The sequence below is a fragment of the Centrocercus urophasianus genome, unplaced genomic scaffold, assembly GCF_019232065.1.
Source record: "Centrocercus urophasianus isolate 14NV4802_14NV808 unplaced genomic scaffold, USGS_Curo_1.0 seq_14, whole genome shotgun sequence".
In the NCBI taxonomy this organism is placed as follows: Eukaryota; Metazoa; Chordata; class Aves; order Galliformes; family Phasianidae; genus Centrocercus; species Centrocercus urophasianus.
Genome location: NW_024884586.1, coordinates 32,639,583 through 32,652,922, shown reverse-complemented (window position 1 = coordinate 32,652,922; position 13,340 = coordinate 32,639,583). Strand labels below are relative to the sequence as shown.

Sequence of the window (13,340 nt, the reverse complement as noted above, 5' to 3'; positions counted from 1 at the left end):
CGCTGGCAGCTACACAAAGCAGACGCTGTTTTGACAGGATTATTCCATGTAACTTAAACATATAAAAATTTAAAAATCCACCTTAAGTACTTGTAGGATTTCTGCAGTATTATAATACATTATATGGCTTCATGCCTTGAGTCTGCAACACAAATTTTGGCTTGCTCTTCCACACAGACACATCCAGGAGTGAAATAATAAGACACAAAAGAGTAGCAGCCGGAACCCAACTGCCTGCTGCCTAAAACTGAGTGATCAAAGCCCTGGAGATGAGAGGACAAGACAGATCTTTCCAAGAGAATAGCCCAGCAATTACTTTCTGTTGAGTCTTTAACTCTTTTAATTCCATAGGTCATGGTTTGGCTTCATTGGAATAGAAAAATCGGAATCTAAAAATAAGATTTATCACCTCTGTGTTACTTCTTCCACTACCAAACAAAAATTTTGCTAATTCAGAAAATCCATCAGGCAATTCAAAGAAAACAGTGGAATTCAGATACAGTGAGTAAGCAACATGTCTTTAAACAAACTTTTGGTGAGGAGCAAGTTGCCTCTCAGTGTCAGTGACAGCAACTCTGAGGTAGCATCCTCTTCTTAAGGGAACTAGGCAGCTTCACATGGCTTTGAAAATATCTACTGAAATGATTCTGGAAATGTTTGTTTAGAGCAACTTGTACTAAAGGAGCCAGTAGAAGACACTCCTCCCTGAAGCCTATCCAAGACTATGTGTCTGGATGGCAAAACCAAAGCTGCACAGCAGCCAAGAATGCTTTCTATTCAGATGAAGGGCCAGTTTCTCAGCCAGTGTCACAAATATATAAAAGCTGACAATTTGGAGCACACGTTAAGGAAGAAATATACATATTTTTTAACTAATGAGTCATGAAACAAAAATAAAAATTCACAAACTTCATCTTACTTGTTCTGTATGTCATCTGAAAATGAAAACAAATATGCCATTGTGTTCCCGGACAGTTTTCTCTCTTAGATCTCCCACCAACAAGGTGGGGATTCCTGTACTGCAGGAGGAACATTAAAACAAGCATAGAAAGTTGTTATCATTGAAACGTGTGACAAAAAATAAATTTGTGAACCATCACTGCCACTGTTCAGCTATGTGAAAACATTTATTCTCCACCTCTCTCTCTACTTCTCTTATCTAAATGTCAGTTCCAAACTCAATGTTCCTTTAAAATGTAATCACCAGGTTCCAGACACTACTGAATGATTTTTTACTGTTATATCTAAACCCACAAATCCTTACAAATTCATGTCATCCAAATGAAATGTAACCAACAATCTTCATGAACATGTACATAAACTTTATAGGAGCTATTGATGCTTGATGTGAGAAAATTCAGACATTATTTTTGCTTCCTTTGAATGCTCTTCAGAACCAATTTGCCAACTTGACCATCAGCAGTGACATACTTGGAAAATATTTGGCTTGTCACTTTTCTGACATCTGTCTAACACATTGTCCTGAAATAAGAATTGACATAAGAGCAGAGGGATCTCTCCCTGGATTTATCAGATGGTGTCCTGATTTTTAAAGAGTCAGAAAATTATGTTACAAAATCACAAGTGAATTCAGGAATTTTCCATCTATATTCAGATTTTTTTTTCCATCAGTCTCTAAAGAAGACTGTCTCCAACAACATTTAAATTAACCTCCTATCTAACTGCAGTGGCTGATTCTTAAAGGACCAGAACCTCGGTGGATATAACCTAGCTTTAAATGCAGCCTTATCAAACACAGTTCCACGCAAGGATATGATGATGCATATTTAAACCAACACTCCAGTGAAGGACCATTAAAAAAAGACCAAATGCATCACGTTGCGAGGTATTTTCCCAAAAATGCGTGCACATAATGGAGCTCCAGTACGACAAACTAGATTGTCTGCAGAAAAGACAATACCAAACTGACAATAGGATGCACACTGCTTTAGTTTTACATTTCCAAGGAGGATTAGCCCAAAAACAGGAAAAAAAAAATCTTTAAATTATTTGTCTGAATCTCTCTTAACAGCATAATTACCAATCACAGTGTCATAAGGTGAGGGGGGATTTTTTTTCTGTGGTGTCCACTGTTTACAGCACAAATGGCTGAAGGTGAATCTAGGTCTTGACTCATTCATACACAATTCTCTCTTACTGTGCTGATCTCACAGTCTTTCTTCATCTTGTTCAGTCTTGACTGCTCAGTTTCTGCTATGCTGTCCTGAGCAGGAATGAAGGATGCCAAATGACAACTCACAAAAGCAAAGTCATGGGGCAGACTACTGCAGTCAGTCCTGAAGAAAATCTGGATCAAATCCAAAACTACAACTGGCACCAAAGCCAGTTCAAACTGTTCTCTGTTCTCAAACAAGTCCAGAATCAAACATATTCCATATTAACAGAATATATATTTATCGAACTCCAAAATTTATGCTACTAGTAATTCAAAATAAACGATGCTACAATTTGATGTGCTCTAACTGGAACCAGCTGTGTTGGTTTGCAGACTACCAAGATTGCTCAGAGCACAGTGTTTTATTGGTTTAAAAAGTTTTAGTTACGCACTGCTCTCTGAAAGGGTGCTGGATCTTTGTTTCCTGATCTGTTGTGATGGAGAAGTGTGTCACTGCATCAGCAGTATCCTCAAAACTCTTACCAGGCAGGCTTCCTGAGCTTCAACTTCTCTTTAGTCCCAAGAACATAATGTCTACTAATAGATGTATTACATTGCATTTCTGCTATACGTACAGATATGTACTTATTGGAGAGCTAAAAGCATTAGTACTAGCACTTACAGATCTAACCTTTCATCTCTCCTCCATCTGAGCCCCACTTCCATTTCTGTACCATACCACTGGCATCCCTGATTATTACAATGCAAGCACAGTACCACAGCTTTTCTCCAGTTTCTCTCTTCAGTGGACTAGACTTCAGGAGATTGAGAGAAGCCACAGCACTGCACTGGGAGCACAAGCCAGTGCCTACCATTCAGGAGAGAAACTTGTTTCTAGCTGAACCCCTCCTTTGTGCATCTGTTCCTGTTACGTTACACTCTCCATATTTCAATGTTTTTATTTCCACCATGAATCAGGTCAGCATTAAGGTGCCAATCAAGAAATAGAACTGAATCACAGCAGCCTTAACCAAAAAAACACGCTGACGTTGGTGAATGATTACTCTTTGGTTACATAGACCAGAATGCAAGGGGAACTGCAACCAGTATAATCAACGAGGTAATGGGCACACAGACATAAGAGTAAACCTGGAAGTCTCTCTAATCTTCAACTCATAAGGACTTGATCAGCTGTGATTCACGTTTTACCTGTCTGTCCCTCTCTCCCCTTTTTCACTCTCACCCTCTTGTTCAGCCCTTCCATTCACACAACCATCCTCACAGCAATCTTCACCGACTTCCTGTGTTATGCCTGTATGACATCATTTATGTCTGTGGAAGTTCCAAAGCTACAGAACTGATTAATGTTATACCTGCTCACTCCTTGTCATTTGAATTACAACTGTCAAAGTCACCAGGCAGCTTTACCTCCATGAGGAAAATATCCTTGGAGCTCTGAGCTTGGACCTTTGGGTGCTGGATTTTTACTGCCACCGTTCTCCCATCCTGCAGCACTGCCTTGTGCACCTGGGCTAGTGATGCTGCTCCCAAAGGTGTGTCCTCAAAACTCACAAAGAGTTCTTTTACCTGTCAGGAAAAGGGAAAGAGGCATCAGCTTGGGGTGCCAGAAACCACCCATAAGGAAAGCCTTGACCACTGGTCAGAGGCAGTATGCACCAAATCTGTGCAGTCTCAGTTCTTTCATCATTTCTATGTCCTCTGCCTACCCTTTTCATTGCTTGGCCTCCCAATGAAGCCTGCCCAGCAAGGAAGTGTTCTTAGAAGTGGTCTGTTTATGGAAACCTATGTCAGAGTGTCAGCAGCACATTTCATCTAGGATGTGGAACGGCCAAGGCACCAGGAGAGGGACCACTGCAAGCTGTCTTAAAAACAATTTGGAGAAATTATGGTCGGCATCCTTGGCTATCAAGGGGTGCTGTAGCCACTATTAGCACAGTAGCATGATATCATCCTGGCAAACTAGGCAGGCTCCTCTGCTCCCCTAAAAAGGGGTGCCAACATGGTTATGTTTGTGCTAGTTTGTGTAATGCTGATCAGGAATTTTTGTCCTGCTCTGCAGAGCAAGATACACACAATCTCTAAGATATCCCTAAGAGTCAGCAAAGGGAACACTTCCCACCCTTTGCCTGGGCTGGACTGATGTTGAGTGAACAGTTGAGAAACCTGTAATTTATGCAGCAAAAAAAAAAAAAGAAAAACATATGACAAAGAACATCAGTGCATTTTTATAACCTGCTTTTTAAAAGATAATTAAAGATGGAAGCTGCAGTGAGCTAGTAATTAAGTATGAATAAAGACTTAATAAGCGAAGTCTTCATGCAAAGTGTTAAACGAATATTCTTTTTGCTGACAAGGAGAAAAAAATACTATACGAGGAGCAGCTTGTTCCCTTCTGCAGCTGCCAGGGAATGAGCCCCCTCCTACACCACCCTACCCCCTTCCCTCCCAACCCCTTCCACAGAAATCTATTGGCAGCAACAAACTGGAGCGTTTGCAGCCATTAGATTCCAACAGTGGCTCAGCTGCCTCCAGCAATTCACGAGGAAGGTGTCTTATTTATTTATTTAATTCTGTTTGGTCCTGGCAGCAAAATCAATTAAGTAAAACAACTGCATTTAAAAACAACTAGTTATGTGTTTTTTTAATTACAGCAGGTCCATAATTCAAACCTATTGACATTCCTGTCTTGTGAGAGAAAACGTTTTTTTCTCTTCCTCCTCCCTTTCTTTTCTCTCTCACTTCACTGGATTTTGAGATTCTCATTTCAGATTAGTATAAAGAAAGAAACACCTACAGGATGACAGATGGCTCAAGGGATGTGTTGAGAGACAGATTTCTACTTTTGTGTGGTTTGTCTATCAGATGAAGAGGGAGCCCGTTAAGAAGAGACTTAAGGCGCCAGGAGGAACACATTGGATACTACGATATTCTTAAGGAAAGAAAAAACACCAACAGAGAATTTGCTACCTGAGGTCAAGCTGGGACTTTCTTCACCTCTTCTACTACTCCACATCCTCGCATTAAAGGAAAATACCCTTTACAGGATCCCAGACAAGATTACCAGTCCACCTGTCACAAAGACAGTAAGATCCTCTAAGAGGTTAAAGCACAGAACTGGGAGTGCACTGGCCTGAATCCATTTTAAGGTACATTTTTAGCAAAACTGCATATAAACTGCATAAAATTCCAGCTGCTCTGGATCTCAAAAACTTTTAATTGCCTACACTGTCAATCCAGTCATTTTCACCACTACTGAATGTGTGCGGGGGGGAAAAAAAAGCTGCACATATTCCTTCTAGTAGGAATAATATATACAATATTCTTGTGTGACCAAGTTTTCCAAGGAAATATCATTTGAAGAAAGCTGTCTCAAGAAATTCTTTTGGGCAGAAGGATTTCATTTAAAATCTTTTTATTAAGGACAAGAAAGCCAGGTTAGCATTCCTGTCCACTAGAGCCAGCCCAGCAGCCCTGCTGCAGTTCAAGGGGAAATCTGTGCTTGCCTGCAGGCTCCATGCCAAGGCACCAAGGGGAGGGACCACAATGGGGTCAGAGAATTGATGGCTCCTATAGGAGCAGAAGAGGAACGCATGCACATGAGGGAGGGAGCAGATCACAACCAGACCATTACATGAGCAGGTGTGAGACTGAGATAAAGCAGCAGCAAAATTACAGCAGGGCTCCAGGACCCCACTTAGCAAATTGCCCTCATTCATTATGAAATTGTCCTTTTGCAGTGTGCTGGAGGCAACTAGTGCCTCTGAAGTGGGCTGCATGTCCCAGAGAGGCAAAAGTGAGTATGAGGCTGCATGCTATGGAGGCAGAAAAGGGGGAGCCAGGCTCCTACAGTGCCTGTCACAGAGGTCCTTCCCAAGCGAATGGGTGCACCCAGTTCGTGGAGCAGGCTGTATGCTCTTACTGCTCACGAGTACCCAGTGACCCTTACAAAAAATTCTGCCCACCATTTCCATGGTGGCTAATTAGCAAGCAAAGGTCTGGGGGAGTTTTGAAGCTCACCTGACGTGGTACTTAAAGAATTTTTCTTCCAGGCCACAGCTCATCTCAAAGGGCTTTATCAAACTGGTTGTAACCATCTGCAATCCTAGCAGGAGATTAAACAAGCATAATTTCCAGACAGGTTTAATAAAGGTTTAAAAGAGAGAATAGAAACTTTACCAGTGTTCTTCCAAATGAGCATGACAACCAGCTGCACGTTTACAGCTGCAAAGGTGGGCAGCATCCCTACACACAATGGTTTCCCTCATTAGCTTTCTGTACATCCCACTCCACACTGGGCACGTGCTCAACCAGCAAATGAATATGTCATTGTACTTCACTGATCGGAAACAGCCCTGGCTGCTTAATACTAAAGAATGAAGCTTGTTTAAAATATGCAAAATCTTTTCATGATCGTTGGTATTAGTATTCACACCTTAGGGAGCTGATATAAAAGCTCTTGCAGGATCCATCTACTCAGATGCTTCTTAGCATGCATTTGTGCTGAGGTTGCACCAAAGCATTGTTGTTAAGCCCAGAGTGCTATTGTACAAAGGTGCAGAGCCATGCAAGCCCCGCACAAGCTCTCACATTCTAGTTGTCCCAGGTTGTTGCCCACAATTCTCCTCATGCACTGAAGCATCTTCCCAAAGCACACACTGCTCTGCTCGAGCTCCATGGCACACGTCAGCTGATGCTGCAATGCTGAGCAACAGAATGCTTCAGGTTTTTTTGTGAATCTTGTCCTTAAACACTTAGGAAATTACAGGAAGTCAATTGGATTTAAGATGCTAAATCCTAAGTCTTTTCTGAAAGCATTGCCTTACATGACCTGCCCAGCATTTTCTGAGAAGTCTTTGGCAGAGCTGGGATTTAAACCAGATATCCTGAGTTACAGCCCAGTGTCTTAATCTTCAAACCATAAACATTAAATGCACATGTCTTGCTAGCTAATTTCTTTTGAAGTACGTTGCTTCTTAATCCCAACCTTTTTATATCCATGTGCTACAGTAAATGGTCAAATACTGCTGCCAGGCTCCAACCTGCCCACTCAGCGCTGAGGTACACTTCACTCTCCAGAAGGGCTGCCAACAAGCTATCCCCTTGAGCAGGATCTAAGTGATGGAACCCCCTCCTGACCCAGCACTGAGAATTCTTGTTTTCCACATCTATTTATAGAAAAACTTTCCCAAGCTCTGCCAGAGCCAAACCAGTATGGTACAGGTGGGTGACTCAGGAGACCTCCAAATGCTCAGTATTTCCATAGGAAAGGGAGCTCTTCACCAAAGCATTTCAAGACTATCTTCAATTTATGGTTTTTTTTTTCCCCCTCAAAGGGCCATTCAGTGTGGAAAGAGACAACAGGGAGGGAACGTCACAGAGAACTTCAGTCACGGAAAATGGGATTGGCACTGTTCATTCGTTCTGCAGAAAAATTCAGGAGCAGCAAATTGTCCATTAACACACAAGATTAGCTGACAGCACCATTAAAAACGAGGAAAAAAAAAAAAAGTATTTTTCCCCATATTGCTGAAATAAGCCATGGAACTCATTGCCACAGGGGGTTACAAATTCCAAAATTCCTGGCAGGTAGATTAGCCAGTGTAGAAAATCCAGCACAAGTTACTGAACACGAAGATACAACCTCTGACCCAAGAAATAACTAGCCATCAGATTATGAAAGGTGGAAGATCATATCAGGTAAAGCTTAATTGTATGCCAGCCCTGCCTTTATAGCCTTTCTATGGCACTGAACACTCCCTTCTAAATCACAGCTCCATGGATGGCAATTTGCTAAGGTGAGCAAGCTCAGACTGCAGCAGCTTTCTGAGATTTACACAAAGACTGTGCAGTCTGCAGCCTCCCAGATGGGACAGTGTGGAGCACAGTGATAATGAGATTTGCACGACAGAACCACACGTGGGAACAGGAGCAAGTTTCCCAGGGAAGTTTTGGGCACTGCAGCTGTCATCTTCACATAGCTTAGCACAGGGTCGCCCTGCTCTCTCATGGCAGAGTAGCCGAAGAGTTATTCAGCTCTAGGCCTGACGCAGCATTTCTAAGAATTATGGCTCCTAGAACTTCTAGAATTCTCGTTACTGATAATGGGACCCTACTGCTTTCAAAAGTCTGGATGCCTTTCCTGAATCAGGTCCAAGGGATGTGAACCTACCTGCTTAATGGTCACCTTTTCAAGAATGTAGACCTAACTGTCCATGGCACCAAAAAAAACCACTGACCCCTGCAAGAGTGGAAAAACCTAGTTCTAGGCAAGAGAAAATGTTACACTGGGTAGAGTAAGCTATTTCTCAGACAGCAGATGAGGGTTGGTTTTTTTTTTTTTCCCTATTGCCCCAGCCTCTCTATCCCCTCTATGAAAACAAAATGTGACAGCGTTGCTCCCAGAATTATTAAGACAGCAAAAACTGAAAGATTAGATTTATCGCAGCAGACAGTGGATTATGAAGAATAATTTATCAAACGTCAGAACAAACAGCCTACAATTTATAGGAGGCTTTGTTGAGTCAGTGAAATCTGATTGGGCTTCTCCCCACCTAATGAATGCCAAGCTTAATTGATGGTTCCTAAATGCATCTGTCAAGAATATGTATTTATTAACTCAATATATTTAATAATATTGCAGATATACAGAGGATAGCACTTTTCTTCTGAATGGATTCCATCGTGTTCACATTACATATACACATAAGTGTCCACATATATAGAGGTATGTATTGCATCCAAACAAATCCAGGTAAAAGGAGCATGTGTATTCTGATGCACCAAAACAATAATGTAAGGCTTATTACAAAAGATTCCTGTGTCTTTCAGTGCATAAGAGGGAAAGCAATGTGGTCCTTTTCAAGGGGAGATCTGCTATACATTATGATGCCTGCCTTGAATTCAGCAGAGCTGAGCTCTAACATTGGTTCTCCCTGATATCCTCCTATGGAATGCTGGGCTACACCACGTTGTAGAGCATCAAATAACCACATTCAATGAAAAGTGAGGTCAGATCATAACAAACCAAGTCACCTGGTTCCACCAACCTATGCTGCTGAGGAGGTAAGATGGTAAATACTAGCTTTTGTTCTAAAATAGGAGAAATTGCAGTACTCAATCAGTAAAGGCAAGGACTGTCACGGCCAAATTGGAATCCAGCTGTCTCAGGAACACCTTCCTGATTGTGACAAGGAGATAATTTTTTTTTTTTTTTTTTTTTTAAATTTATCGATGAAGCTATCAGGTGTCCTCTTACCTTCCCAAGCCATGGAATGCCAACATTAACACAGCTGAGCCACCCAGGAGTAAACAATCAACAGCAGGACAATTCCTCTTTATTCCATGTGGCCCAGAGAAGCCAAAAGGTTGGACACCCTATACACTGCCTAAACTAGTCAGAAGCTGCATCACAGTGTCAAGCTGCAAGTCCACTTCCCTTCCCTAGAAGCCAGAAGAAATTCACATCATTGAAATGAATTATTTCCAGACACCTCTGAATAGTAACAAATTGCCATCCCCTCTAGTACCTTGGTATGGACCTCTTTCCAGATGCAGTTAATCAGAACAGCAACCAGGCTCCTTCAGCATCACACTTCCTTCCACTTCAGAATACATATCTGATGCAGCTAGTCCCCTGCCTGCTACCTTAAACAACATCCACAGCTCACTCTGCCTGTAACTTGCCTTCAACAGCGGCCAGTGTTTTCCAATCCAGAGTCAAGCTAGTCCTAGCAACTGTACTTTTGGGGAACAGAAGGTGGAAGACATGCACACTAAACAGTGTCCCTGCACACCATTTTGCACAATATAAGCATCTATGCAAAATGCATAGAACAAAGCAGAGGCATTTATATATTTATATTCCCATTCACATCCTCCCATTTCATCACTCTGAAAAAGAAAGCAACTTGTGAGCCCCTTTCTCTCTCTCCTATGGTGCAAGCCATGGGGAAAAAAGATGCCCTAACTTGCCCCATGTTTCATGCCCTCCCTTTGCACATATAAATGATACCTTTTTTCTTAATTTGCTCTTTCATCTTGAGCTGTCTCCCACTTGAATTGAACAACGTTCATTAAATCCACTCTTTTATCTCTGTCGTTTTGGAAAAATATTTCCTCTCTTGCATCCTTTCTGTCAGTGTGGATAGAGCCACACCTGTCAATCTTTGAGACAGATTGAAAGCACGGTTCTTCAAGAGCACACAACTTGTCCACTCCATGCCATTTTTTGTGTTTTAATTGAAAAGACTTTGTTTCTCGTTTTTTTCCCCGCTAATAAATGAGGCTTCCCATCCTTGTTATACTAGTGAGCAGTGAAAGCAAGGCAGAAGACGTCTGCTGCCAATAAATGTTCTTTTGCATAGTGTCTGCTCAAAGGGTTTCTCTTATTCCATGATTCAGTAGAAGGACTCCTTCCTACTGAGATCCTAGGCTTTGAGGTTTACTGCGTTCCCTGTAAGCTCCTCTTCTGCTCCCAACCAATAGAGCTGAAAGTGCTAACAGCAGGAACACCCCTCTAACTCCTAAGGAAGACATCAATAGTCTTCTGCTTTTCTAACAGGTCTGTTAGCAAGTCTGAGAAGTATCCTGACCTCTTTCCTGTCTTTCTAGAAACATTCCACCAAGCTTTGCCCGCAGACACTACCCTCACCAGCACTTCCAATGTCATAACTCACGAAATTCTCACCTCCTTTCTTATGACTGTAGATCAGACTGCCACTGGCCAAACTAAAAATTTCAGCTCATCTCTCAGACATCTTACAAATATTTGTCTCTTTGTTCACAGACAACATAGCGAGAGTACATTTCCTAATCCTCTTACTCAAACCATCCCTTCTGTTTCCTTTCTCATTGCAATAGGCAGCATCACCAACCTGTCAAGTATGCCTGCAATCTTGGCCTTTTCTTCAACATAGACCTCCCTCTAGATTTCATTTCCAGGCCAGGTCTAAATCTTACATGTTTCGTAAGAACAACACCTCCCTCCCCCAGCAGTTTTTTCAACACTAACACTTAAAAATATCTAAAGGCCAAGTGTCAAGGACCAGGCTCTTTTCAGCGGTGAACAAGAACAAAACAAGGAGCAACGAGCACAAACTAAAACACAAGTAGTTCCATATGAACATGAGAAAACTTCTATCAGCCCAGTTCCCATCCTGTCACACTTGGATAGCAAAACACCTTTTTCCCTGGGGGTTTGACATACACACATTGGTCTTGTCTGGACCATAAGTATTCCAAGACAAAAAAAAAAAAAAACAACCACCACCCAACTTCCTCAACTCACTCTGTCTTACACCTTTCCCCTCACCATGCTCTTTTCATAATCTTCCAAAAACTTTCTATCTGCTGACCAAAATTGTCTGTTTTCCTTCACCTTCAAGTATTCATGACTTAATATCGACCTGACAGTCCAGGATGGTTCCTGCCTTTGACACTCTGCCAGCGTTGATCTGTTACATTCTTACATCAAGTCTGCAAGCTTTCTAGGATAGAAGCTGATTTTCAGTCACACCTGTATAGTGCCTGGCATAGTGGACTCTTGTCAATGACTAGAGCATCAAGTACTAGAATCATAGAATCACCAAGGTTAAAAAAGACCTAAAAGATCATCCGGTCTAACCGTTCACCTATTACCAATAGCTCCCACTAAACCATGTCTCTCAACACAACATCCAGCCTTTCCTTGAACACTCCCACAGACGGTGACTCCACCACCTCCCTGGGCAGTCCATTCCAGTGCCTGACCACCCTTTCTGAAAAGTAATACTTCCTAATGTCCAGCTTGAATCTCCCCTGCTGTAGCTTGAAACCATTCCACCTATGAGTCACCTAGTGCTGATGGGTGACAGAAATACAACTGTTCTGCCCTTTGCCACTCAAAGTTCCCATTCTTCCCAAGCCACACATGCAGCAAGATACATAGAGGTATCCAGTACTCTCATAACTCCTTGATCACATTCCCAAATACATATTCCAAGCACCATATCTCTCCTACAGTTATCAGTGGCCTGTCGCACATTTGGAAGGAAATGCTCCAGAGATGGGGCTAAGCTGGCACATTAAGCAAGAAAGTGAGATTTAAGAAAACACACAGAAGCAAATGAACTTCCAAGACCATTTTGACTCCTGGCATAAATACATTCCTGCCACAAACTGGCTGAAAGTAGAGCAGGAAAGGGTCAATGGATCTACAACAACAGGCTCAGTTTAGTCATGGTCAGGAAGAGGGAAGGCTCTGCTGACTGCAAAGACGCCCCAAGGGCCCTGTCAGCAGTAAGCCTGAACTACAGCAGCAGTCCTGTGAGAAATAACCAACTGCCAGAGCCTGAGGATATATAGGGACCTTTGGGAGCAGACATCACCTGTACCTCATCTTAAACGCCTCTGACTCAGTTTTTAATGCCTGGGGGCTTTGAGAAGCATAAGAGAGAAAGGGCTGGGAGGAAACAGGTTTATGGGCAGGTTTACGTGACTATGCAGAGTGGTGAGGAGTTAAGAGATGAGTTACAAGCATCTTAGCAACATGCAAATCTGCACACAAAAAAGGAGATAGCACAGCACAGTGCATCTTTGTGCACAGTTTGTGTGAGGAGTGGCAGACGAGATCCATAGAAAGCCACGTAAAGAAGAGGGCCAGGATAGTTGTTGGAGTGTCTCTGAAGAGGTAGGGTGTGCACGAGAAACAGAGTGCTGCACTGCAGGGTACAGATCTGGGAGGACAGCACACTGCTTACATGTGAGTGTATGCTACAACAGACCCATCTACTCCACCTCCTAAAACTGACAGGAAAGGGGGTGGAGAGAGGAGAGATCAGTGCTCCTGTGAGTACTACAAGCATTATTCCCATGTTTCTTCAGAAAGGAATGGTGTAAAAATGCTTCCAGGCCTAAGACAAAAAGCAGGAATGGCAGAAGCTGCATTGCACTGCCCAGCAGCCTGTCACCAGAGTAGACAGAAGTGTGACACGATAAAAACAGGCAGAGTACAAAGCCCCAGTCTTAGCTAGATTCCGCCCAGCTACGTTGCTTCGTTAGGCTGTGGACATAATTATATCAATGCAAGTGAGATAAAGTGTTACTGATGTACAACATTACCCAGAAGAATACGGAAGAGTCTTAGAAGAGCAGCTTTGAAGTAGACATGGAAGTACATGCAGCCTGGTAGATAAGGCTATCAGTCTGAATGGCATGCATTTCATGA

General features: G+C 42.4%; 1 protein-coding gene across 13 annotated transcripts in view; it reads right to left on the bottom strand.

Moving 5' to 3' along the window:
* Window positions 1-13,340, bottom strand: part of ADCK1 (aarF domain containing kinase 1) — an 81,994-nt gene that overhangs the window by 26,458 nt on the left and 42,196 nt on the right. For 11 of the 13 annotated variants that reach the window (XM_042814918.1, XM_042814919.1, XM_042814911.1 and 8 more), the window contains one exon: window positions 3,545-3,703. The exons of the other annotated variants lie outside the window; for them this stretch is intronic. In XM_042814918.1, coding sequence (XP_042670852.1) covers window positions 3,545-3,703 — 159 coding nt within the window. The remainder of the gene's footprint in view (window positions 1-3,544; window positions 3,704-13,340) is intronic. 13 annotated transcript variants of the gene reach the window in all.